We start from the raw sequence: 25,171 nt of genomic DNA on the forward strand, positions 1-25,171 counted from the left end.
TTAAGCACGTTCGCCACGGATGCGTCTGGCCAATTGAATGTCTTTTGGCATAATTGTGACACGTTTGGCATGGATGGCGCACAAATTTGTGTCTTCAAACAGGCCAACCAAATAAGCTTCACTTGCTTCTTGAAGCGCCATAACAGCTGAGCTCTGGAAACGCAAATCTGTTTTGAAATCTTGAGCAATTTCACGAACTAAACGTTGGAAAGGCAATTTACGAATTAACAATTCGGTGCTTTTCTGATAACGACGAATCTCACGAAGAGCCACTGTTCCAGGACGATAACGATGTGGTTTCTTTACACCTCCTGTTGCTGGAGCACTTTTACGAGCTGCCTTTGTTGCCAGTTGCTTACGTGGGGCTTTTCCACCAGTCGATTTACGGGCAGTTTGCTTTGTACGAGCCATGATTTCACTTTTTTTCACTTCACTAATAAACACAACACTTTTGTTCACAATTTTTTTAGAAAAATCGAATGTAGATTTCTGTTTAAGTCATTAAATTGGCTATTCATGTTTCCGTTCGACTGTTTTTTTCATTTTCGTTGTCGATTTATTTGGCCAATCAAAATTAAGAATTGTTATGAAAAATAAGTATAAATACTTGTGGTATTTCGAGCGAAGAGCCACAGTTTAACAGTGACTCTTGTGCAGTGCAGTTCTCTAGTTCAGTTTAAGTGTTTTTTTAATTAAATAAATAAAAATGACTGGTCGTGGTAAAGGAGGAAAAGGTTTGGGCAAAGGCGGAGCTAAGCGGCATCGTAAGGTATTGCGTGATAACATTCAAGGAATCACGAAACCAGCAATTCGTCGATTGGCTCGTCGTGGAGGTGTAAAACGTATTTCTGGTTTGATTTACGAAGAAACACGTGGAGTGTTGAAAGTTTTTCTGGAAAATGTTATCCGAGATGCCGTTACTTACACCGAACACGCTAAGCGTAAGACAGTTACAGCTATGGATGTAGTTTACGCTTTGAAGAGACAAGGGCGTACTCTTTACGGTTTCGGAGGTTAAGAATTTTATTCGAAACAAACAATCGGTCCTTTTCAGGACCACAATTAAATATAAAAGAGATTGAAAATAGAAATCATACACCGTTGACGAACAAAATACCTAATTTTTTTTCATTTGCCAATGAATATATGTATGTATATACTAAATACCTGATGATTATCAAAAAAAATTATTTTGCTAATTTACTTACTTTTTTGTACCAAAATATTTTTTTTGAAATGGAAACATAAAATAAAATTCCTTTTTGTGAAAAATTTTTTTTTTTGCTTTAGTCGCAAAAACATATTTTATTCCTTGTATTATTCTTTTTTCGAAATGGAAACAAAAATTAAATAAAATTCCTTTTTCTGAAATTTTTTTTGTTGCTTTGCATATTTTATTCTTTTTTCCGTAGAAAAATTTTTTTTTTTTGCTGCTTTACGGATTGGATACGAACAAATATTTCTTTTTCCAAAGGAAGAAAAAACATTTGTTTGTTGCTTTCTTTTTCTTCGTACGAGAATATTTTAGAATATATACAAAAAATTGAAAAATAAACACATCTCTTAATAGAAATTATTGGATACGAACAAATATTTCTTTTTGCAGAGGAAGAAAAAAACATTTTTTGTTTGTTGGTTTCTTTTTCTTTGAAAAAAAATAAAAAATATTTTTTCCGAACTGAAAAAAAAAATGTTTTGTTGCTTTACGGATTGGATACGAACAAATATTTCTTTTTCTTCGTACCAGAATATTTTAAAATTGCTATATACCTACAAGAAATTGAAAAATAACCACATCTTTTAACAGAAATTAGAATTGCATACGAACAAATATTTCTTTTTCCAAAGAAAGAAAAAAACATGTTTGTTGGTTTCTATTTCTTTGAAAAAAAAAAAAATAAAAAATATTTTTTCCGAACTGAAAAAAAAATGTTTTGTTGCTTTACGGATTGGATACGAACAAATATTTCTTTTTGCAAAGGAAGAAAAAACATTTGTTTGGTTTCTTCTTCTTTGAAAAAAAAATGTGTTGCTTTACGGATTGGATACAAACAAATATTTCTTTTTGCAAAGAAAGAAAAAACATTTGTTTGTTGGTTTCTTCTTCTTCGTATTTTAAAATATATAAAAAAAATGAAAAATATACACATCTCTTAATAGAAATTATTTGTCGTCCTGAAAAGGACGGTTTTTTTTTTGTTTGCTGTCACTACATAGATTTAAGCACTTTTCTCTGTCTTCTTTGGCAACAAAACAGCTTGAATATTTGGAAGAACACCTCCTTGTGCGATTGTGACTCCAGAAAGTAATTTATTCAATTCCTCGTCGTTCCGAATAGCCAATTGCAAATGGCGGGGAATAATTCTAGTTTTTTTGTTGTCACGAGCAGCATTTCCCGCCAATTCCAAGACTTCTGCCGCCAAATATTCCATCACAGCTGCCAAATACACAGGGGCACCGGCTCCGACGCGCTCAGCATAGTTTCCCTTTCGCAGCAGACGATGAATACGACCAACAGGGAATTGTAATCCAGCACGATTAGAGCGGGACTTTGCCTTTCCCTTCACTTTTCCACCTTTACCACGACCAGACATTTTATATTATTGTTTTTTAAATATTTTTTACAAAAGAAAAAACACAAGAGAGCTCACTATTTCACTGTTCACTGTATCACTGCACACTGTAGAATGACAAAATTTTCGAACTGTGCGCTGTCTTTTATCTAAATTTTCGTATGCTCGCACACAGAAAAAAGAGGGTTGTGGCCTTAGAAAGCCGTTGTGGAAAGAGACAATATAATTCGTGAGTTTTTCAGAAAAATTCACAGTTCTCGTTCAGTCGTCATTGTGTGCAGTTCGTTAATAGTGAAAGTGAAGTGAATTATAAAAATAAAATGCCGCCAAAAACTAGTGGTAAAGCAGCTAAAAAAGCCGGAAAGGCACAAAAAAATATCACCAAGACCGATAAGAAGAAGAAGCGCAAGAGGAAGGAAAGCTACGCAATCTACATTTACAAAGTTTTGAAGCAAGTTCATCCTGACACTGGAATTTCATCGAAGGCCATGAGCATCATGAATAGTTTTGTGAACGACATCTTCGAAAGAATTGCTGCTGAAGCCTCTCGCTTAGCTCACTACAACAAGCGTTCAACAATCACAAGTCGGGAAATCCAGACTGCCGTGCGATTGTTGTTGCCTGGTGAACTAGCCAAGCATGCTGTTAGTGAAGGAACAAAGGCGGTTACCAAATACACAAGCTCGAAGTAATTTTTTTTTTATTGAATTTCTTCAAAAATGGCCCTTTTCAGGGCCGCAAAAATATCAATAAGAGATTAGAGAATTGAAAAAAAAATATTTTTTCTACCTGCGGAAAAATTCGTTAAATAAATATTTTTATTTGTGATTGAAGTAATTTTTTTTTATTTAATTTCTTCAAAAATGGCCCTTTTCAGGGCCGCAAAAATATCAATAAGAGATTAGAGAATTGACAAAAAAATATATTTTTTTTTCTACCTGCGGAAAAATTCGTTAAATAAATATTTTTATTTGTGATTGTAAGAGTATTTTCTATGAAAAAAATAAATTTTGTAAATTGTTCCAGACGCCACGTGAATCATGTCGCGTCCAATAGAAACACAAACATTTTTTTTATTGTTCTACGCATCGTGTACAGTCTCGAAGCGTCGCAAAAGTTTTAATAAGAAACTAGAGATTTGAGAAGAAAGGTATATACATATATTTTTTTTGCCTGTGGAATGATTTTATGAATCTATTTTGTTTTTCTTTGTGATTTTTGATTAGAAAATATATTTTCTATCAAAAGAAATACAAAAGTTAGTTCTGTTAATTGTTCCAGACACCACGTGTATCGTGCCGAGTCAAGTAGAAACGAAAAACATACAAAAAATACATTTTATTAAATAATTTTGTTTGTTTTGTTCTACCCATCGTGTCCAGTTATGTCGCTATGTGTACAGTGTACAGTCACGTAGCGTCACAAAAATATCTATAAAATATTAGAGAATTAAATTTGTTTGTGTTTTTTGATGTCAGATGTATGTAATTTCTATGAAAAGAAATACAAAATTCTTGTTATTTTGTTTAAGATTTTTTTTATTGTTCTACGCATCGAGTACAGTCTCGAAGCGTCACAAAATTTTTAATAAGAAACTAGAGAATTTAAAGAAATGTATGTTTTCTTTGCCTGTGGAATACATATTGTTTTTTGTTTTAATTTTTGATTACAAAATATATTTTCTATGAAAAGAAATACAAAACTTACTTTTGTTGATTGTTCCAGACACGACGTGTATCATGCCGAGTCAACTAAAAACAAAAAAATATAAATTTTGTTTGTATTGTTCTACCCATCGTGTCCAGTTATGTCGCTATGTGTACAGTCACGTAGCGTCGCAAAAACATCTAGGTATAAAATATTAGAGAATTAAATTTGTTTGTGTTTTTTGATGTCAGATGTACGTATGTAATTTCTATGAAAAGAAATACAACACTCTTGATATTTTGTTTAAGAATTTTCTTAATTGTTGCGGATATACTTCATGTCGCGTCCAGTCGATAAAAATATATGAAAATATATGTAATTTCTATGAAAAGAAATACAAAACTCTTGATAAATTGTGTAAGAATTTTTTTATTTGTTGCAGGAATGCGTCATGTCGCGTCCAGTCGATAAAAATATATGAAAAACATATGTAATTCCTGAAATAAAATACAAAACTCTTGATATTTTGTTTAAGAATTTTGTAAATTGTTGCAGGTATACGTCATGTCGCGTCTAGTCCATAAAAATACATGAAAACAAATACCTACATTTTGCCAAAGTATTTCGTTTGTATTTTTCTACGCATCGTGTACAGTCACATAGCGTGGAAACATTTCAATAATTACGTAGGTATTAGAGAAATGCAAAAAAAGAAAAATATGTTGTTGTCTTATTTGATAGTAAAAGTATTTTCTATGAAAGATATTTATTGTTGAAGGCATCGCATCGCGTCCAATCACAAAAAAGTAGAAAATAAACAGTACAGTCTCGCCCATACATATCGCATCGTACCTAGTAGCTGTAGTTAGAAAATAGGCGCAAAAATATATATTATTTATTTGTATTGATATTTCCTTTCTTTCTGCCCAATGAGAAATACATATGAATACAAATAAATTAAGTTTGCTTTTGAATACCTATTTCATAAAAAACTATTTTCTGTAGAACAAAACGAAAATAAATGCAAAACTAAATACGTTTTCGGTTGTTCAGTCTCGCCCAGACAAATCGCATCGTGCCTAGTAGCTGTAGTAAGAAAATAGGCGCAAAAATATATTATTTATTTGTATTGATATTTCCTTTCTTTCTGCCCAATGAGAAAAACATATGAATACAAATAAATGAAGTTTGCATTTGCAATACCTATTTCATTAAAAAAAGTATTTTCTGTAGAACAAAAAAGCGCGAAAATAAATGCAAAACAAAATACGTTTCCGTTTGTTCAGTAGTGGTAGTCCCGTAGCGGCGACAGCGCGCGCCGGCCGCGCGGCGGCGTCGCATCGCATCCAGCCACTTCACCACTTATCCCGTCGCCGTTGCTCCACCAGCCCATCGCATCTCAACGCTATCATCGAGATAGTCCAAAAATTCTCCCTCCTTTTTAATAAAAAATTAAAAAAAAAAAGTTTTTATATCTCATTTTAGTATATTTTTTGTAGCCCTGAAAAGGACTGTGGATTTTTGTTTTGATTTCAACTTTGTTTTTCATTGAAATGGAAATTTTACTTCTTTGCCTTTTTAACAGCGACTGCCTTTTTTGGCTTGGCTGCTGCTGTGGCTGATTTTGCTTTTGGCACTTTAGGTTTAGGCGCGGCTGCCTTTGCTTTTGTTGGCTTTGCCTTAACTGCACTCGTTTTTTTAACACTTTTCACTTTTGGTTTTTCCACCTTCTTTTTATCTGCACTGGCACTTTTTTTTGTTGTGGCGGCTACTTTTTTTACTTTCTTTTCACCAGACACTTTTTTTAATTTTTTGTCACCAGCAGCGGCAGCTTTTGGTTTGGCGGCAGATTTTTTCTTCTCAGCAGACTTGGCCTTTGGTTCCTTGTTGGCACTAGGCGACAATTTAAAAGAACCCGCAGCTCCTTTTCCTTTGGTTTGCACTAATTTACCACTTATTACAGCACCTTTTAAATATTTTTTTATAAACGGAGCAAGTTTTTGTACATCAACTTTGTAAGTAGCAGCAATATATTTTTTGATTGCCAAAAGGGAAGAACCACCGCGATCTTTCAATGTTTTAATTGCCGCATCCACCATTTGCTGAGTCGGAGGATGAGTTGGTGCCGATTTTGGTTTTTTTGACCCACTTGCGGCGGCAGCTTTTTTTGGTTTTTTTTCCGCAACGATTGCAGGAGACGTAGCTACAGTATCTGCCATTTTGAATTCACTATCACTATTATTAATCACTTTAGAGCACAATTTTAAGAAATAGAAACACGTTTTTGTTAAAATTGCGCCAAATCCGCACCTACAGAAACGGCTAAATGAGAATCAAAGAGAGCGAAGGTATACAAAAAATTCATTTTGTACATAATTTGTACACTTTTGCAACTTAGTTTCCTCTTAAAACTTCAAAAATTTACGTCTTTTCGACCTAAATATTATAAAACAATTGACAAAATTTATTCTTACAATAATAATAGATAATTTAATAAATAATTTGATTGAAAAAACACTATCTATCAATGCATTAATAACAATTAAAGTAAATGTTTGGTGGTATTTTTTTAATACTTACCAACAAGAATGTTTATATTTAATAAATTAAACATATTTTCAGCTTGAAATTATTTTTAACATAAAGCTGATAGTTTATTTAAACTAAATAACTAAAAATTTCATCAAATTCTTACTTAATTTCTTTTTAATAAAATTAAAACAATATGGGTAATGAAACGCGTAGCATTTTTTCCCTAGGCTGTGACTTTTTCTTAGAAAATTTGTTAAACATTATCCCAAGCAAGAAAACAAATGAAAAACTATATTTATATTATTTTGTTCATAAATATTAAATATTTAATCCATAACAAACATTAAAATACCAAAAATTTAAACAAATAATCAAGCAATCAAAACTCATAAACTATCGAATATTCGCTTGCCAAGGTTTACAAATTCACATTTGTATTACAAAAATCTGTACATTGAAAAAAAAACTTTCTTGCTTCAAAATTTGCCTTCAGATATATAAAAAAAAACAAAGCATAGACTTATAAAATACATCATTGAAATATTAAAAATTAAAACACACAAAACTCAAACATTTTCGAGTATTGACTTGCTTAGTAGACAAATTCACATTTTTACGAGTATTACAAAAAACTGTACATAGAAAAAAATTCTTACTTGAAAATTTGCCTTCAGACATAAAAAAAAGAAGCAATGCCTTATAAAATAACTATAATTAAAAAAGAAAAACAAAATTCATAAATTTTCGAGCATTGGCTTGCGTAGGTATAAATATTTTCATTTGTATGATAAAAACTATGCATAGAAAGCAAGCAATAACATTTTCAAAATTTGCCTTCAAAGTAAATTATCACATTATCTTTCTACCTAAAATAAAAAAAAAATCGTGGAAATCGATAGGTACGTAATTACTAGATTGAATTAAAATTCATTTATATCTCTTTTAAATATTTTGTGGTCCTGAAAAGGACCGTTGAATATTTTTTTTAACCTCGATGATTTAAGCACGTTCGCCACGGATGCGTCTGGCCAATTGAATGTCTTTTGGCATAATTGTGACACGTTTGGCATGGATGGCGCACAAATTTGTGTCTTCAAACAGGCCAACCAAATAAGCTTCACTTGCTTCTTGAAGCGCCATAACAGCTGAGCTCTGGAAACGCAAATCTGTTTTGAAATCTTGAGCAATTTCACGAACTAAACGTTGGAAAGGCAATTTACGAATTAACAATTCGGTGCTTTTCTGATAACGACGAATCTCACGAAGAGCCACTGTTCCAGGACGATAACGATGTGGTTTCTTTACACCTCCTGTTGCTGGAGCACTTTTACGAGCTGCCTTTGTTGCCAGTTGCTTACGTGGGGCTTTTCCACCAGTCGATTTACGGGCAGTTTGCTTTGTACGAGCCATGATTTCACTTTTTTTCACTTCACTAATAAACACAACACTTTTGTTCACAATTTTTTTAGAAAAATCGAATGTAGATTTCTGTTTAAGTCATTAAATTGGCTATTCATGTTTCCGTTCGACTGTTTTTTTCATTTTCGTTGTCGATTTATTTGGCCAATCAAAATTAAGAATTGTTATGAAAAATAAGTATAAATACTTGTGGTATTTCGAGCGAAGAGCCACAGTTTAACAGTGACTCTTGTGCAGTGCAGTTCTCTAGTTCAGTTTAAGTGTTTTTTTAATTAAATAAATAAAAATGACTGGTCGTGGTAAAGGAGGAAAAGGTTTGGGCAAAGGCGGAGCTAAGCGGCATCGTAAGGTATTGCGTGATAACATTCAAGGAATCACGAAACCAGCAATTCGTCGATTGGCTCGTCGTGGAGGTGTAAAACGTATTTCTGGTTTGATTTACGAAGAAACACGTGGAGTGTTGAAAGTTTTTCTGGAAAATGTTATCCGAGATGCCGTTACTTACACCGAACACGCTAAGCGTAAGACAGTTACAGCTATGGATGTAGTTTACGCTTTGAAGAGACAAGGGCGTACTCTTTACGGTTTCGGAGGTTAAGAATTTTATTCGAAACAAACAATCGGTCCTTTTCAGGACCACAATTAAATATAAAAGAGATTGAAAATAGAAATCATACACCGTTGACGAACAAAATACCTAATTTTTTTTCATTTGCCAATGAATATATGTATGTATATACTAAATACCTGATGATTATCAAAAAAAATTATTTTGCTAATTTACTTACTTTTTTGTACCAAAATATTTTTTTTGAAATGGAAACATAAAATAAAATTCCTTTTTGTGAAAAATTTTTTTTTTTGCTTTAGTCGCAAAAACATATTTTATTCCTTGTATTATTCTTTTTTCGAAATGGAAACAAAAATTAAATAAAATTCCTTTTTCTGAAATTTTTTTTGTTGCTTTGCATATTTTATTCTTTTTTCCGTAGAAAAATTTTTTTTTTTTGCTGCTTTACGGATTGGATACGAACAAATATTTCTTTTTCCAAAGGAAGAAAAAACATTTGTTTGTTGCTTTCTTTTTCTTCGTACGAGAATATTTTAGAATATATACAAAAAATTGAAAAATAAACACATCTCTTAATAGAAATTATTGGATACGAACAAATATTTCTTTTTGCAGAGGAAGAAAAAAACATTTTTTGTTTGTTGGTTTCTTTTTCTTTGAAAAAAAATAAAAAATATTTTTTCCGAACTGAAAAAAAAATGTTTTGTTGCTTTACGGATTGGATACGAACAAATATTTCTTTTTCTTCGTACCAGAATATTTTAAAATTGCTATATACCTACAAGAAATTGAAAAATAACCACATCTTTTAACAGAAATTAGAATTGCATACGAACAAATATTTCTTTTTCCAAAGAAAGAAAAAAACATGTTTGTTGGTTTCTATTTCTTTGAAAAAAAAAAAAATAAAAAATATTTTTTCCGAACTGAAAAAAAAATGTTTTGTTGCTTTACGGATTGGATACGAACAAATATTTCTTTTTGCAAAGGAAGAAAAAACATTTGTTTGGTTTCTTCTTCTTTGAAAAAAAAATGTGTTGCTTTACGGATTGGATACAAACAAATATTTCTTTTTGCAAAGAAAGAAAAAACATTTGTTTGTTGGTTTCTTCTTCTTCGTATTTTAAAATATATAAAAAAAATGAAAAATATACACATCTCTTAATAGAAATTATTTGTCGTCCTGAAAAGGACGGTTTTTTTTTTGTTTGCTGTCACTACATAGATTTAAGCACTTTTCTCTGTCTTCTTTGGCAACAAAACAGCTTGAATATTTGGAAGAACACCTCCTTGTGCGATTGTGACTCCAGAAAGTAATTTATTCAATTCCTCGTCGTTCCGAATAGCCAATTGCAAATGGCGGGGAATAATTCTAGTTTTTTTGTTGTCACGAGCAGCATTTCCCGCCAATTCCAAGACTTCTGCCGCCAAATATTCCATCACAGCTGCCAAATACACAGGGGCACCGGCTCCGACGCGCTCAGCATAGTTTCCCTTTCGCAGCAGACGATGAATACGACCAACAGGGAATTGTAATCCAGCACGATTAGAGCGGGACTTTGCCTTTCCCTTCACTTTTCCACCTTTACCACGACCAGACATTTTATATTATTGTTTTTTAAATATTTTTTACAAAAGAAAAAACACAAGAGAGCTCACTATTTCACTGTTCACTGTATCACTGCACACTGTAGAATGACAAAATTTTCGAACTGTGCGCTGTCTTTTATCTAAATTTTCGTATGCTCGCACACAGAAAAAAGAGGGTTGTGGCCTTAGAAAGCCGTTGTGGAAAGAGACAATATAATTCGTGAGTTTTTCAGAAAAATTCACAGTTCTCGTTCAGTCGTCATTGTGTGCAGTTCGTTAATAGTGAAAGTGAAGTGAATTATAAAAATAAAATGCCGCCAAAAACTAGTGGTAAAGCAGCTAAAAAAGCCGGAAAGGCACAAAAAAATATCACCAAGACCGATAAGAAGAAGAAGCGCAAGAGGAAGGAAAGCTACGCAATCTACATTTACAAAGTTTTGAAGCAAGTTCATCCTGACACTGGAATTTCATCGAAGGCCATGAGCATCATGAATAGTTTTGTGAACGACATCTTCGAAAGAATTGCTGCTGAAGCCTCTCGCTTAGCTCACTACAACAAGCGTTCAACAATCACAAGTCGGGAAATCCAGACTGCCGTGCGATTGTTGTTGCCTGGTGAACTAGCCAAGCATGCTGTTAGTGAAGGAACAAAGGCGGTTACCAAATACACAAGCTCGAAGTAATTTTTTTTTTATTGAATTTCTTCAAAAATGGCCCTTTTCAGGGCCGCAAAAATATCAATAAGAGATTAGAGAATTGAAAAAAAAATATTTTTTCTACCTGCGGAAAAATTCGTTAAATAAATATTTTTATTTGTGATTGAAGTAATTTTTTTTTATTTAATTTCTTCAAAAATGGCCCTTTTCAGGGCCGCAAAAATATCAATAAGAGATTAGAGAATTGACAAAAAAATATATTTTTTTTTCTACCTGCGGAAAAATTCGTTAAATAAATATTTTTATTTGTGATTGTAAGAGTATTTTCTATGAAAAAAATAAATTTTGTAAATTGTTCCAGACGCCACGTGAATCATGTCGCGTCCAATAGAAACACAAACATTTTTTTTATTGTTCTACGCATCGTGTACAGTCTCGAAGCGTCGCAAAAGTTTTAATAAGAAACTAGAGATTTGAGAAGAAAGGTATATACATATATTTTTTTTGCCTGTGGAATGATTTTATGAATCTATTTTGTTTTTCTTTGTGATTTTTGATTAGAAAATATATTTTCTATCAAAAGAAATACAAAAGTTAGTTCTGTTAATTGTTCCAGACACCACGTGTATCGTGCCGAGTCAAGTAGAAACGAAAAACATACAAAAAATACATTTTATTAAATAATTTTGTTTGTTTTGTTCTACCCATCGTGTCCAGTTATGTCGCTATGTGTACAGTGTACAGTCACGTAGCGTCACAAAAATATCTATAAAATATTAGAGAATTAAATTTGTTTGTGTTTTTTGATGTCAGATGTATGTAATTTCTATGAAAAGAAATACAAAATTCTTGTTATTTTGTTTAAGATTTTTTTTATTGTTCTACGCATCGAGTACAGTCTCGAAGCGTCACAAAATTTTTAATAAGAAACTAGAGAATTTAAAGAAATGTATGTTTTCTTTGCCTGTGGAATACATATTGTTTTTTGTTTTAATTTTTGATTACAAAATATATTTTCTATGAAAAGAAATACAAAACTTACTTTTGTTGATTGTTCCAGACACGACGTGTATCATGCCGAGTCAACTAAAAACAAAAAAATATAAATTTTGTTTGTATTGTTCTACCCATCGTGTCCAGTTATGTCGCTATGTGTACAGTCACGTAGCGTCGCAAAAACATCTAGGTATAAAATATTAGAGAATTAAATTTGTTTGTGTTTTTTGATGTCAGATGTACGTATGTAATTTCTATGAAAAGAAATACAACACTCTTGATATTTTGTTTAAGAATTTTCTTAATTGTTGCGGATATACTTCATGTCGCGTCCAGTCGATAAAAATATATGAAAATATATGTAATTTCTATGAAAAGAAATACAAAACTCTTGATAAATTGTGTAAGAATTTTTTTATTTGTTGCAGGAATGCGTCATGTCGCGTCCAGTCGATAAAAATATATGAAAAACATATGTAATTCCTGAAATAAAATACAAAACTCTTGATATTTTGTTTAAGAATTTTGTAAATTGTTGCAGGTATACGTCATGTCGCGTCTAGTCCATAAAAATACATGAAAACAAATACCTACATTTTGCCAAAGTATTTCGTTTGTATTTTTCTACGCATCGTGTACAGTCACATAGCGTGGAAACATTTCAATAATTACGTAGGTATTAGAGAAATGCAAAAAAAGAAAAATATGTTGTTGTCTTATTTGATAGTAAAAGTATTTTCTATGAAAGATATTTATTGTTGAAGGCATCGCATCGCGTCCAATCACAAAAAAGTAGAAAATAAACAGTACAGTCTCGCCCATACATATCGCATCGTACCTAGTAGCTGTAGTTAGAAAATAGGCGCAAAAATATATATTATTTATTTGTATTGATATTTCCTTTCTTTCTGCCCAATGAGAAATACATATGAATACAAATAAATTAAGTTTGCTTTTGAATACCTATTTCATAAAAAACTATTTTCTGTAGAACAAAAAAAGGACGAAAATAAATGCAAAACTAAATACGTTTTCGGTTGTTCAGTCTCGCCCAGACAAATCGCATCGTGCCTAGTAGCTGTAGTAAGAAAATAGGCGCAAAAATATATTATTTATTTGTATTGATATTTCCTTTCTTTCTGCCCAATGAGAAAAACATATGAATACAAATAAATGAAGTTTGCATTTGCAATACCTATTTCATTAAAAAAAGTATTTTCTGTAGAACAAAAAAGCGCGAAAATAAATGCAAAACAAAATACGTTTCCGTTTGTTCAGTAGTGGTAGTCCCGTAGCGGCGACAGCGCGCGCCGGCCGCGCGGCGGCGTCGCATCGCATCCAGCCACTTCACCACTTATCCCGTCGCCGTTGCTCCACCAGCCCATCGCATCTCAACGCTATCATCGAGATAGTCCAAAAATTCTCCCTCCTTTTTAATAAAAAATTAAAAAAAAAAAGTTTTTATATCTCATTTTAGTATATTTTTTGTAGCCCTGAAAAGGACTGTGGATTTTTGTTTTGATTTCAACTTTGTTTTTCATTGAAATGGAAATTTTACTTCTTTGCCTTTTTAACAGCGACTGCCTTTTTTGGCTTGGCTGCTGCTGTGGCTGATTTTGCTTTTGGCACTTTAGGTTTAGGCGCGGCTGCCTTTGCTTTTGTTGGCTTTGCCTTAACTGCACTCGTTTTTTTAACACTTTTCACTTTTGGTTTTTCCACCTTCTTTTTATCTGCACTGGCACTTTTTTTTGTTGTGGCGGCTACTTTTTTTACTTTCTTTTCACCAGACACTTTTTTTAATTTTTTGTCACCAGCAGCGGCAGCTTTTGGTTTGGCGGCAGATTTTTTCTTCTCAGCAGACTTGGCCTTTGGTTCCTTGTTGGCACTAGGCGACAATTTAAAAGAACCCGCAGCTCCTTTTCCTTTGGTTTGCACTAATTTACCACTTATTACAGCACCTTTTAAATATTTTTTTATAAACGGAGCAAGTTTTTGTACATCAACTTTGTAAGTAGCAGCAATATATTTTTTGATTGCCAAAAGGGAAGAACCACCGCGATCTTTCAATGTTTTAATTGCCGCATCCACCATTTGCTGAGTCGGAGGATGAGTTGGTGCCGATTTTGGTTTTTTTGACCCACTTGCGGCGGCAGCTTTTTTTGGTTTTTTTTCCGCAACGATTGCAGGAGACGTAGCTACAGTATCTGCCATTTTGAATTCACTATCACTATTATTAATCACTTTAGAGCACAATTTTAAGAAATAGAAACACGTTTTTGTTAAAATTGCGCCAAATCCGCACCTACAGAAACGGCTAAATGAGAATCAAAGAGAGCGAAGGTATACAAAAAATTCATTTTGTACATAATTTGTACACTTTTGCAACTTAGTTTCCTCTTAAAACTTCAAAAATTTACGTCTTTTCGACCTAAATATTATAAAACAATTGACAAAATTTATTCTTACAATAATAATAGATAATTTAATAAATAATTTGATTGAAAAAACACTATCTATCAATGCATTAATAACAATTAAAGTAAATGTTTGGTGGTATTTTTTTAATACTTACCAACAAGAATGTTTATATTTAATAAATTAAACATATTTTCAGCTTGAAATTATTTTTAACATAAAGCTGATAGTTTATTTAAACTAAATAACTAAAAATTTCATCAAATTCTTACTTAATTTCTTTTTAATAAAATTAAAACAATATGGGTAATGAAACGCGTAGCATTTTTTCCCTAGGCTGTGACTTTTTCTTAGAAAATTTGTTAAACATTATCCCAAGCAAGAAAACAAATGAAAAACTATATTTATATTATTTTGTTCATAAATATTAAATATTTAATCCATAACAAACATTAAAATACCAAAAATTTAAACAAATAATCAAGCAATCAAAACTCATAAACTATCGAATATTCGCTTGCCAAGGTTTACAAATTCACATTTGTATTACAAAAATCTGTACATTGAAAAAAAAACTTTCTTGCTTCAAAATTTGCCTTCAGATATATAAAAAAAAACAAAGCATAGACTTATAAAATACATCATTGAAATATTAAAAATTAAAACACACAAAACTCAAACATTTTCGAGTATTGACTTGCTTAGTAGACAAATTCACATTTTTACGAGTATTACAAAAAACTGTACATAGAAAAAAATTCTTACTTGAAAATTTGCCTTCAGACATAAAAAAAAGAAGCAATGCCTTATAAAATAACTATAATTAAAAAAGAAAAACAAAATTCATAAATTTTCGAGCATTGGCTTGCGTAGGTATAAATATTTTCATTTGTATGATAAAAACTATGCATAGAAAGCAAGCAATAACATTTTCAAAATTTGCCTTCAAAGTAAATTATCACATTATCTTTCTACCTAAAATAAAAAAAAAATCGTGGAAATCGATAGGTACGTAATTACTAGATTGAATTAAAATTCATTTATATCTCTTTTAAATATTTTGTGGTCCTGAAAAGGACCGTTGAATATTTTTTTTAACCTCGATGATTTAAGCACGTTCGCCACGGATGCGTCTGGCCAATTGAATGTCTTTTGGCATAATTGTGACACGTTTGGCATGGATGGCGCACAAATTTGTGTCTTCAAACAGGCCAACCAAATAAGCTTCACTTGCTTCTTGAAGCGCCATAACAGCTGAGCTCTGGAAACGCAAATCTGTTTTGAAATCTTGAGCAATTTCACGAACTAAACGTTGGAAAGGCAATTTACGAATTAACAATTCGGTGCTTTTCTGATAACGACGAATCTCACGAAGAGCCACTGTTCCAGGACGATAACGATGTGGTTTCTTTACACCTCCTGTTGCTGGAGCACTTTTACGAGCTGCCTTTGTTGCCAGTTGCTTACGTGGGGCTTTTCCACCAGTCGATTTACGGGCAGTTTGCTTTGTACGAGCCATGATTTCACTTTTTTTCACTTCACTAATAAACACAACACTTTTGTTCACAATTTTTTTAGAAAAATCGAATGTAGATTTCTGTTTAAGTCATTAAATTGGCTATTCATGTTTCCGTTCGACTGTTTTTTTCATTTTCGTTGTCGATTTATTTGGCCAATCAAAATTAAGAATTGTTATGAAAAATAAGTATAAATACTTGTGGTATTTCGAGCGAAGAGCCACAGTTTAACAGTGACTCTTGTGCAGTGCAGTTCTCTAGTTCAGTTTAAGTGTTTTTTTAATTAAATAAATAAAAATGACTGGTCGTGGTAAAGGAGGAAAAGGTTTGGGCAAAGGCGGAGCTAAGCGGCATCGTAAGGTATTGCGTGATAACATTCAAGGAATCACGAAACCAGCAATTCGTCGATTGGCTCGTCGTGGAGGTGTAAAACGTATTTCTGGTTTGATTTACGAAGAAACACGTGGAGTGTTGAAAGTTTTTCTGGAAAATGTTATCCGAGATGCCGTTACTTACACCGAACACGCTAAGCGTAAGACAGTTACAGCTATGGATGTAGTTTACGCTTTGAAGAGACAAGGGCGTACTCTTTACGGTTTCGGAGGTTAAGAATTTTATTCGAAACAAACAATCGGTCCTTTTCAGGACCACAATTAAATATAAAAGAGATTGAAAATAGAAATCATACACCGTTGACGAACAAAATACCTAATTTTTTTTCATTTGCCAATGAATATATGTATGTATATACTAAATACCTGATGATTATCAAAAAAAATTATTTTGCTAATTTACTTACTTTTTTGTACCAAAATATTTTTTTTGAAATGGAAACATAAAATAAAATTCCTTTTTGTGAAAAATTTTTTTTTTTGCTTTAGTCGCAAAAACATATTTTATTCCTTGTATTATTCTTTTTTCGAAATGGAAACAAAAATTAAATAAAATTCCTTTTTCTGAAATTTTTTTTGTTGCTTTGCATATTTTATTCTTTTTTCCGTAGAAAAATTTTTTTTTTTTGCTGCTTTACGGATTGGATACGAACAAATATTTCTTTTTCCAAAGGAAGAAAAAACATTTGTTTGTTGCTTTCTTTTTCTTCGTACGAGAATATTTTAGAATATATACAAAAAATTGAAAAATAAACACATCTCTTAATAGAAATTATTGGATACGAACAAATATTTCTTTTTGCAGAGGAAGAAAAAAACATTTTTTGTTTGTTGGTTTCTTTTTCTTTGAAAAAAAATAAAAAATATTTTTTCCGAACTGAAAAAAAAATGTTTTGTTGCTTTACGGATTGGATACGAACAAATATTTCTTTTTCTTCGTACCAGAATATTTTAAAATTGCTATATACCTACAAGAAATTGAAAAATAACCACATCTTTTAACAGAAATTAGAATTGCATACGAACAAATATTTCTTTTTCCAAAGAAAGAAAAAAACATGTTTGTTGGTTTCTATTTCTTTGAAAAAAAAAAAAATAAAAAATATTTTTTCCGAACTGAAAAAAAAATGTTTTGTTGCTTTACGGATTGGATACGAACAAATATTTCTTTTTGCAAAGGAAGAAAAAACATTTGTTTGGTTTCTTCTTCTTTGAAAAAAAAATGTGTTGCTTTACGGATTGGATACAAACAAATATTTCTTTTTGCAAAGAAAGAAAAAACATTTGTTTGTTGGTTTCTTCTTCTTCGTATTTTAAAATATATAAAAAAAATGAAAAATATACACATCTCTTAATAGAAATTATTTGTCGTCCTGAAAAGGACGGTTTTTTTTTTGTTTGCTGTCACTACATAGATTTAAGCACTTTTCTCTGTCTTCTTTGGCAACAAAACAGCTTGAATATTTGGAAGAACACCTCCTTGTGCGATTGTGACTCCAGAAAGTAATTTATTCAATTCCTCGTCGTTCCGAATAGCCAATTGCAAATGGCGGGGAATAATTCTAGTTTTTTTGTTGTCACGAGCAGCATTTCCCGCCAATTCCAAGACTTCTGCCGCCAAATATTCCATCACAGCTGCCAAATACACAGGGGCACCGGCTCCGACGCGCTCAGCATAGTTTCCCTTTCGCAGCAGACGATGAATACGACCAACAGGGAATTGTAATCCAGCACGATTAGAGCGGGACTTTGCCTTTCCCTTCACTTTTCCACCTTTACCACGACCAGACATTTTATATTATTGTTTTTTAAATATTTTTTACAAAAGAAAAAACACAAGAGAGCTCACTATTTCACTGTTCACTGTATCACTGCACACTGTAGAATGACAAAATTTTCGAACTGTGCGCTGTCTTTTATCTAAATTTTCGTATGCTCGCACACAGAAAAAAGAGGGTTGTGGCCTTAGAAAGCCGTTGTGGAAAGAGACAATATAATTCGTGAGTTTTTCAGAAAAATTCACAGTTCTCGTTCAGTCGTCATTGTGTGCAGTTCGTTAATAGTGAAAGTGAAGTGAATTATAAAAATAAAATGCCGCCAAAAACTAGTGGTAAAGCAGCTAAAAAAGCCGGAAAGGCACAAAAAAATATCACCAAGACCGATAAGAAGAAGAAGCGCAAGAGGAAGGAAAGCTACGCAATCTACATTTACAAAGTTTTGAAGCAAGTTCATCCTGACACTGGAATTTCATCGAAGGCCATGAGCATCATGAATAGTTTTGTGAACGACATCTTCGAAAGAATTGCTGCTGAAGCCTCTCGCTTAGCTCACTACAACAAGCGTTCAACAATCACAAGTCGGGAAATCCAGACTGCCGTGCGATTGTTGTTGCCTGGTGAACTAGCCAAGCATGCTGTTAGTGAAGGAACAAAGGCGGTTACCAAATACACAAGCTCGAAGTAATTTTTTTTTTATTGAATTTCTTCAAAAATGGCCCTTTTCAGGGCCGCAAAAATATCAATAAGAGATTAGAGAATTGAAAAAAAAATATTTTTTCTACCTGCGGAAAAATTCGTTAAATAAATATTTTTATTTGTGATTGAAGTAATTTTTTTTTATTTAATTTCTTCAAAAATGGCCCTTTTCAGGGCCGCAAAAATATCAATAAGAGATTAGAGAATTGACAAAAAAATATATTTTTTTTTCTACCTGCGGAAAAATTCGTTAAATAAATATTTTTATTTGTGATTGTAAGAGTATTTTCTATGAAAAAAATAAATTTTGTAAATTGTTCCAGACGCCACGTGAATCATGTCGCGTCCAATAGAAACACAAACATTTTTTTTATTGTTCTACGCATCGTGTACAGTCTCGAAGCGTCGCAAAAGTTTTAATAAGAAACTAGAGATTTGAGAAGAAAGGTATATACATATATTTTTTTTGCCTGTGGAATGATTTTATGAATCTATTTTGTTTTTCTTTGTGATTTTTGATTAGAAAATATATTTTCTATCAAAAGAAATACAAAAGTTAGTTCTGTTAATTGTTCCAGACACCACGTGTATCGTGCCGAGTCAAGTAGAAACGAAAAACATACAAAAAATACATTTTATTAAATAATTTTGTTTGTTTTGTTCTACCCATCGTGTCCAGTTATGTCGCTATGTGTACAGTGTACAGTCACGTAGCGTCACAAAAATATCTATAAAATATTAGAGAATTAAATTTGTTTGTGTTTTTTGATGTCAGATGTATGTAATTTCTATGAAAAGAAATACAAAATTCTTGTTATTTTGTTTAAGATTTTTTTTATTGTTCTACGCATCGAGTACAGTCTCGAAGCGTCACAAAATTTTTAATAAGAAACTAGAGAATTTAAAGAAATGTATGTTTTCTTTGCCTGTGGAATACATATTGTTTTTTGTTTTAATTTTTGATTACAAAATATATTTTCTATGAAAAGAAATACAAAACTTACTTTTGTTGATTGTTCCAGACACGACGTGTATCATGCCGAGTCAACTAAAAACAAAAAAATATAAATTTTGTTTGTATTGTTCTACCCATCGTGTCCAGTTATGTCGCTATGTGTACAGTCACGTAGCGTCGCAAAAACATCTAGGTATAAAATATTAGAGAATTAAATTTGTTTGTGTTTTTTGATGTCAGATGTACGTATGTAATTTCTATGAAAAGAAATACAACACTCTTGATATTTTGTTTAAGAATTTTCTTAATTGTTGCGGATATACTTCATGTCGCGTCCAGTCGATAAAAATATATGAAAATATATGTAATTTCTATGAAAAGAAATACAAAACTCTTGATAAATTGTGTAAGAATTTTTTTATTTGTTGCAGGAATGCGTCATGTCGCGTCCAGTCGATAAAAATATATGAAAAACATATGTAATTCCTGAAATAAAATACAAAACTCTTGATATTTTGTTTAAGAATTTTGTAAATTGTTGCAGGTATACGTCATGTCGCGTCTAGTCCATAAAAATACATGAAAACAAATACCTACATTTTGCCAAAGTATTTCGTTTGTATTTTTCTACGCATCGTGTACAGTCACATAGCGTGGAAACATTTCAATAATTACGTAGGTATTAGAGAAATGCAAAAAAAGAAAAATATGTTGTTGTCTTATTTGATAGTAAAAGTATTTTCTATGAAAGATATTTATTGTTGAAGGCATCGCATCGCGTCCAATCACAAAAAAGTAGAAAATAAACAGTACAGTCTCGCCCATACATATCGCATCGTACCTAGTAGCTGTAGTTAGAAAATAGGCGCAAAAATATATATTATTTATTTGTATTGATATTTCCTTTCTTTCTGCCCAATGAGAAATACATATGAATACAAATAAATTAAGTTTGCTTTTGAATACCTATTTCATAAAAAACTATTTTCTGTAGAACAAAAAAAGGACGAAAATAAATGCAAAACTAAATACGTTTTCGGTTGTTCAGTCTCGCCCAGACAAATCGCATCGTGCCTAGTAGCTGTAGTAAGAAAATAGGCGCAAAAATATATTATTTATTTGTATTGATATTTCCTTTCTTTCTGCCCAATGAGAAAAACATATGAATACAAATAAATGAAGTTTGCATTTGCAATACCTATTTCATTAAAAAAAGTATTTTCTGTAGAACAAAAAAGCGCGAAAATAAATGCAAAACAAAATACGTTTCCGTTTGTTCAGTAGTGGTAGTCCCGTAGCGGCGACAGCGCGCGCCGGCCGCGCGGCGGCGTCGCATCGCATCCAGCCACTTCACCACTTATCCCGTCGCCGTTGTTCCACCAGCCCATCGCATCTCAACGCTATCATCGAGATAGTCCAAAAATTCTCCCTCCTTTTTAATAAAAAATTAAAAAAAAAAAGTTTTTATATCTCATTTTAGTATATTTTTTGTAGCCCTGAAAAGGACTGTGGATTTTTGTTTTGATTTCAACTTTGTTTTTCATTGAAATGGAAATTTTACTTCTTTGCCTTTTTAACAGCGACTGCCTTTTTTGGCTTGGCTGCTGCTGTGGCTGATTTTGCTTTTGGCACTTTAGGTTTAGGCGCGGCTGCCTTTGCTTTTGTTGGCTTTGCCTTAACTGCACTCGTTTTTTTAACACTTTTCACTTTTGGTTTTTCCACCTTCTTTTTATCTGCACTGGCACTTTTTTTTGTTGTGGCGGCTACTTTTTTTACTTTCTTTTCACCAGACACTTTTTTTAATTTTTTGTCACCAGCAGCGGCAGCTTTTGGTTTGGCGGCAGATTTTTTCTTCTCAGCAGACTTGGCCTTTGGTTCCTTGTTGGCACTAGGCGACAATTTAAAAGAACCCGCAGCTCCTTTTCCTTTGGTTTGCACTAATTTACCACTTATTACAGCACCTTTTAAATATTTTTTTATAAACGGAGCAAGTTTTTGTACATCAACTTTGTAAGTAGCAGCAATATATTTTTTGATTGCCAAAAGGGAAGAACCACCGCGATCTTTCAATGTTTTAATTGCCGCATCCACCATTTGCTGAGTCGGAGGATGAGTTGGTGCCGATTTTGGTTTTTTTGACCCACTTGCGGCGGCAGCTTTTTTTGGTTTTTTTTCCGCAACGATTGCAGGAGACGTAGCTACAGTATCTGCCATTTTGAATTCACTATTATTAATCACTTTAGAGCACAATTTTAAGAAATAGAAACACGTTTTTGTTAAAATTGCGCCAAATCCGCACCTACAGAAACGGCTAAATGAGAATCAAAGAGAGCGAAGGTATACAAAAAATTCATTTTGTACATAATTTGTACACTTTTGCAACTTAGTTTCCTCTTAAAACTTCAAAAATTTACGTCTTTTCGACCTAAATATTATAAAACAATTGACAAAATTTATTCTTACAATAATAATAGATAATTTAATAAATAATTTGATTGAAAAAACACTATCTATCAATGCATTAATAACAATTAAAGTAAATGTTTGGTGGTATTTTTTTAATACTTACCAACAAGAATGTTTATATTTAATAAATTAAACATATTTTCAGCTTGAAATTATTTTTAACATAAAGCTGATAGTTTATTTAAACTAAATAACTAAAAATTTCATCAAATTCTTACTTAATTTCTTTTTAATAAAATTAAAACAATATGGGTAATGAAACGCGTAGCATTTTTTCCCTAGGCTGTGACTTTTTCTTAGAAAATTTGTTAAACATTATCCCAAGCAAGAAAACAAATGAAAAACTATATTTATATTATTTTGTTCATAAATATTAAATATTTAATCCATAACAAACATTAAAATACCAAAAATTTAAACAAATAATCAAGCAATCAAAACTCATAAACTATCGAATATTCGCTTGCCAAGGTTTACAAATTCACATTTGTATTACAAAAATCTGTACATTGAAAAAAAAACTTTCTTGCTTCAAAATTTGCCTTCAGATATATAAAAAAAAACAAAGCATAGACTTATAAAATACATCATTGAAATATTAAAAATTAAAACACACAAAACTCAAACATTTTCGAGTATTGACTTGCTTAGTAGACAAATTCACATTTTTACGAGTATTACAAAAAACTGTACATAGAAAAAAATTCTTACTTGAAAATTTGCCTTCAGACATAAAAAAAAGAAGCAATGCCTTATAAAATAACTATAATTAAAAAAGAAAAACAAAATTCATAAATTTTCGAGCATTGGCTTGCGTAGGTATAAATATTTTCATTTGTATGATAAAAACTATGCATAGAAAGCAAGCAATAACATTTTCAAAATTTGCCTTCAAAGTAAATTATCACATTATCTTTCTACCTAAAATAAAAAAAAAATCGTGGAAATCGATAGGTACGTAATTACTAGATTGAATTAAAATTCATTTATATCTCTTTTAAATATTTTGTGGTCCTGAAAAGGACCGTTGAATATTTTTTTTAACCTCGATGATTTAAGCACGTTCGCCACGGATGCGTCTGGCCAATTGAATGTCTTTTGGCATAATTGTGACACGTTTGGCATGGATGGCGCACAAATTTGTGTCTTCAAACAGGCCAACCAAATAAGCTTCACTTGCTTCTTGAAGCGCCATAACAGCTGAGCTCTGGAAACGCAAATCTGTTTTGAAATCTTGAGCAATTTCACGAACTAAACGTTGGAAAGGCAATTTACGAATTAACAATTCGGTGCTTTTCTGATAACGACGAATCTCACGAAGAGCCACTGTTCCAGGACGATAACGATGTGGTTTCTTTACACCTCCTGTTGCTGGAGCACTTTTACGAGCTGCCTTTGTTGCCAGTTGCTTACGTGGGGCTTTTCCACCAGTCGATTTACGGGCAGTTTGCTTTGTACGAGCCATGATTTCACTTTTTTTCACTTCACTAATAAACACAACACTTTTGTTCACAATTTTTTTAGAAAAATCGAATGTAGATTTCTGTTTAAGTCATTAAATTGGCTATTCATGTTTCCGTTCGACTGTTTTTTTCATTTTCGTTGTCGATTTATTTGGCCAATCAAAATTAAGAATTGTTATGAAAAATAAGTATAAATACTTGTGGTATTTCGAGCGAAGAGCCACAGTTTAACAGTGACTCTTGTGCAGTGCAGTTCTCTAGTTCAGTTTAAGTGTTTTTTTAATTAAATAAATAAAAATGACTGGTCGTGGTAAAGGAGGAAAAGGTTTGGGCAAAGGCGGAGCTAAGCGGCATCGTAAGGTATTGCGTGATAACATTCAAGGAATCACGAAACCAGCAATTCGTCGATTGGCTCGTCGTGGAGGTGTAAAACGTATTTCTGGTTTGATTTACGAAGAAACACGTGGAGTGTTGAAAGTTTTTCTGGAAAATGTTATCCGAGATGCCGTTACTTACACCGAACACGCTAAGCGTAAGACAGTTACAGCTATGGATGTAGTTTACGCTTTGAAGAGACAAGGGCGTACTCTTTACGGTTTCGGAGGTTAAGAATTTTATTCGAAACAAACAATCGGTCCTTTTCAGGACCACAATTAAATATAAAAGAGATTGAAAATAGAAATCATACACCGTTGACGAACAAAATACCTAATTTTTTTTCATTTGCCAATGAATATATGTATGTATATACTAAATACCTGATGATTATCAAAAAAAATTATTTTGCTAATTTACTTACTTTTTTGTACCAAAATATTTTTTTTGAAATGGAAACATAAAATAAAATTCCTTTTTGTGAAAAATTTTTTTTTTTGCTTTAGTCGCAAAAACATATTTTATTCCTTGTATTATTCTTTTTTCGAAATGGAAACAAAAATTAAATAAAATTCCTTTTTCTGAAATTTTTTTTGTTGCTTTGCATATTTTATTCTTTTTTCCGTAGAAAAATTTTTTTTTTTTGCTGCTTTACGGATTGGATACGAACAAATATTTCTTTTTCCAAAGGAAGAAAAAACATTTGTTTGTTGCTTTCTTTTTCTTCGTACGAGAATATTTTAGAATATATACAAAAAATTGAAAAATAAACACATCTCTTAATAGAAATTATTGGATACGAACAAATATTTCTTTTTGCAGAGGAAGAAAAAAACATTTTTTGTTTGTTGGTTTCTTTTTCTTTGAAAAAAAATAAAAAATATTTTTTCCGAACTGAAAAAAAAATGTTTTGTTGCTTTACGGATTGGATACGAACAAATATTTCTTTTTCTTCGTACCAGAATATTTTAAAATTGCTATATACCTACAAGAAATTGAAAAATAACCACATCTTTTAACAGAAATTAGAATTGCATACGAACAAATATTTCTTTTTCCAAAGAAAGAAAAAAACATGTTTGTTGGTTTCTATTTCTTTGAAAAAAAAAAAAATAAAAAATATTTTTTCC

At 31.8% G+C, this 25,171-nt stretch overlaps 5 protein-coding genes across 5 annotated transcripts; all 5 read right to left on the reverse strand.

Annotated features, from left to right (window-relative positions):
• LOC129950586 (histone H3-like) lies at window positions 1-8,162 on the reverse strand. The gene is made up of 2 exons (XM_056062515.1): window positions 7,764-8,162; window positions 1-411 (listed from the first exon to the last, which is right to left on the reverse strand). The coding sequence occupies exons 1-2, from the start codon at window positions 8,160-8,162 to the stop codon at window positions 1-3; spliced, it is 810 nt and encodes a 269-aa protein (XP_055918490.1).
• Window positions 2,215-2,594, reverse strand: LOC129952360 (histone H2A). Its single transcript, XM_056064910.1, has one exon. It carries the CDS (start codon window positions 2,592-2,594, stop codon window positions 2,220-2,222), a length of 375 nt encoding a protein of 124 aa, XP_055920885.1. The 3' UTR covers window positions 2,215-2,219.
• Window positions 8,163-9,964: 1,802 nt separating the features above from the next.
• LOC129952361 (histone H2A) lies at window positions 9,965-10,344 on the reverse strand. Its single transcript, XM_056064911.1, has one exon. It carries the CDS (start codon window positions 10,342-10,344, stop codon window positions 9,970-9,972), a length of 375 nt encoding a protein of 124 aa, XP_055920886.1. The 3' UTR covers window positions 9,965-9,969.
• Window positions 10,345-15,507: 5,163 nt separating this feature from the next.
• On the reverse strand, window positions 15,508-23,668 carry LOC129950587 (histone H3-like). Its single transcript, XM_056062517.1, has 2 exons — window positions 23,270-23,668; window positions 15,508-15,918 (listed from the first exon to the last, which is right to left on the reverse strand). Exons 1-2 carry the CDS (start codon window positions 23,666-23,668, stop codon window positions 15,508-15,510), a joined length of 810 nt encoding a protein of 269 aa, XP_055918492.1.
• Window positions 17,721-18,100, reverse strand: LOC129952346 (histone H2A). Its single transcript, XM_056064895.1, has one exon. The coding sequence runs from the start codon at window positions 18,098-18,100 to the stop codon at window positions 17,726-17,728; it is 375 nt and encodes a 124-aa protein (XP_055920870.1). The 3' UTR covers window positions 17,721-17,725.
• Window positions 23,669-25,171: the final 1,503 nt, after the last annotated feature.

This window comes from Eupeodes corollae, chromosome 3 (genome assembly GCF_945859685.1).
Source record: "Eupeodes corollae chromosome 3, idEupCoro1.1, whole genome shotgun sequence".
In the NCBI taxonomy this organism is placed as follows: Eukaryota; Metazoa; Arthropoda; class Insecta; order Diptera; family Syrphidae; genus Eupeodes; species Eupeodes corollae.

What these genes read in the sequence shown, in the direction of transcription:
- LOC129950587 (XM_056062517.1), bottom strand. Translation starts at nt 23,668, where the DNA reads ATGGCTCGTACAAAGCAAACTGCCCGTAAATCGACTGGTGGAAAAGCC. An exon ending in TGGCCAGACGCATCCGTGGC is followed by an intron (nt 15,919 to 23,269) that starts GAACGTGCTTAA and finishes AAAAGTGAAATC; the next exon opens with ATGGCTCGTACAAAGCAAAC.
- LOC129952360 (XM_056064910.1), bottom strand. Translation starts at nt 2,594, where the DNA reads ATGTCTGGTCGTGGTAAAGGTGGAAAAGTGAAGGGAAAGGCAAAGTCC.
- LOC129952361 (XM_056064911.1), bottom strand. Translation starts at nt 10,344, where the DNA reads ATGTCTGGTCGTGGTAAAGGTGGAAAAGTGAAGGGAAAGGCAAAGTCC.
- LOC129952346 (XM_056064895.1), bottom strand. Translation starts at nt 18,100, where the DNA reads ATGTCTGGTCGTGGTAAAGGTGGAAAAGTGAAGGGAAAGGCAAAGTCC.
- LOC129950586 (XM_056062515.1), bottom strand. Translation starts at nt 8,162, where the DNA reads ATGGCTCGTACAAAGCAAACTGCCCGTAAATCGACTGGTGGAAAAGCC. An exon ending in TGGCCAGACGCATCCGTGGC is followed by an intron (nt 412 to 7,763) that starts GAACGTGCTTAA and finishes AAAAGTGAAATC; the next exon opens with ATGGCTCGTACAAAGCAAAC.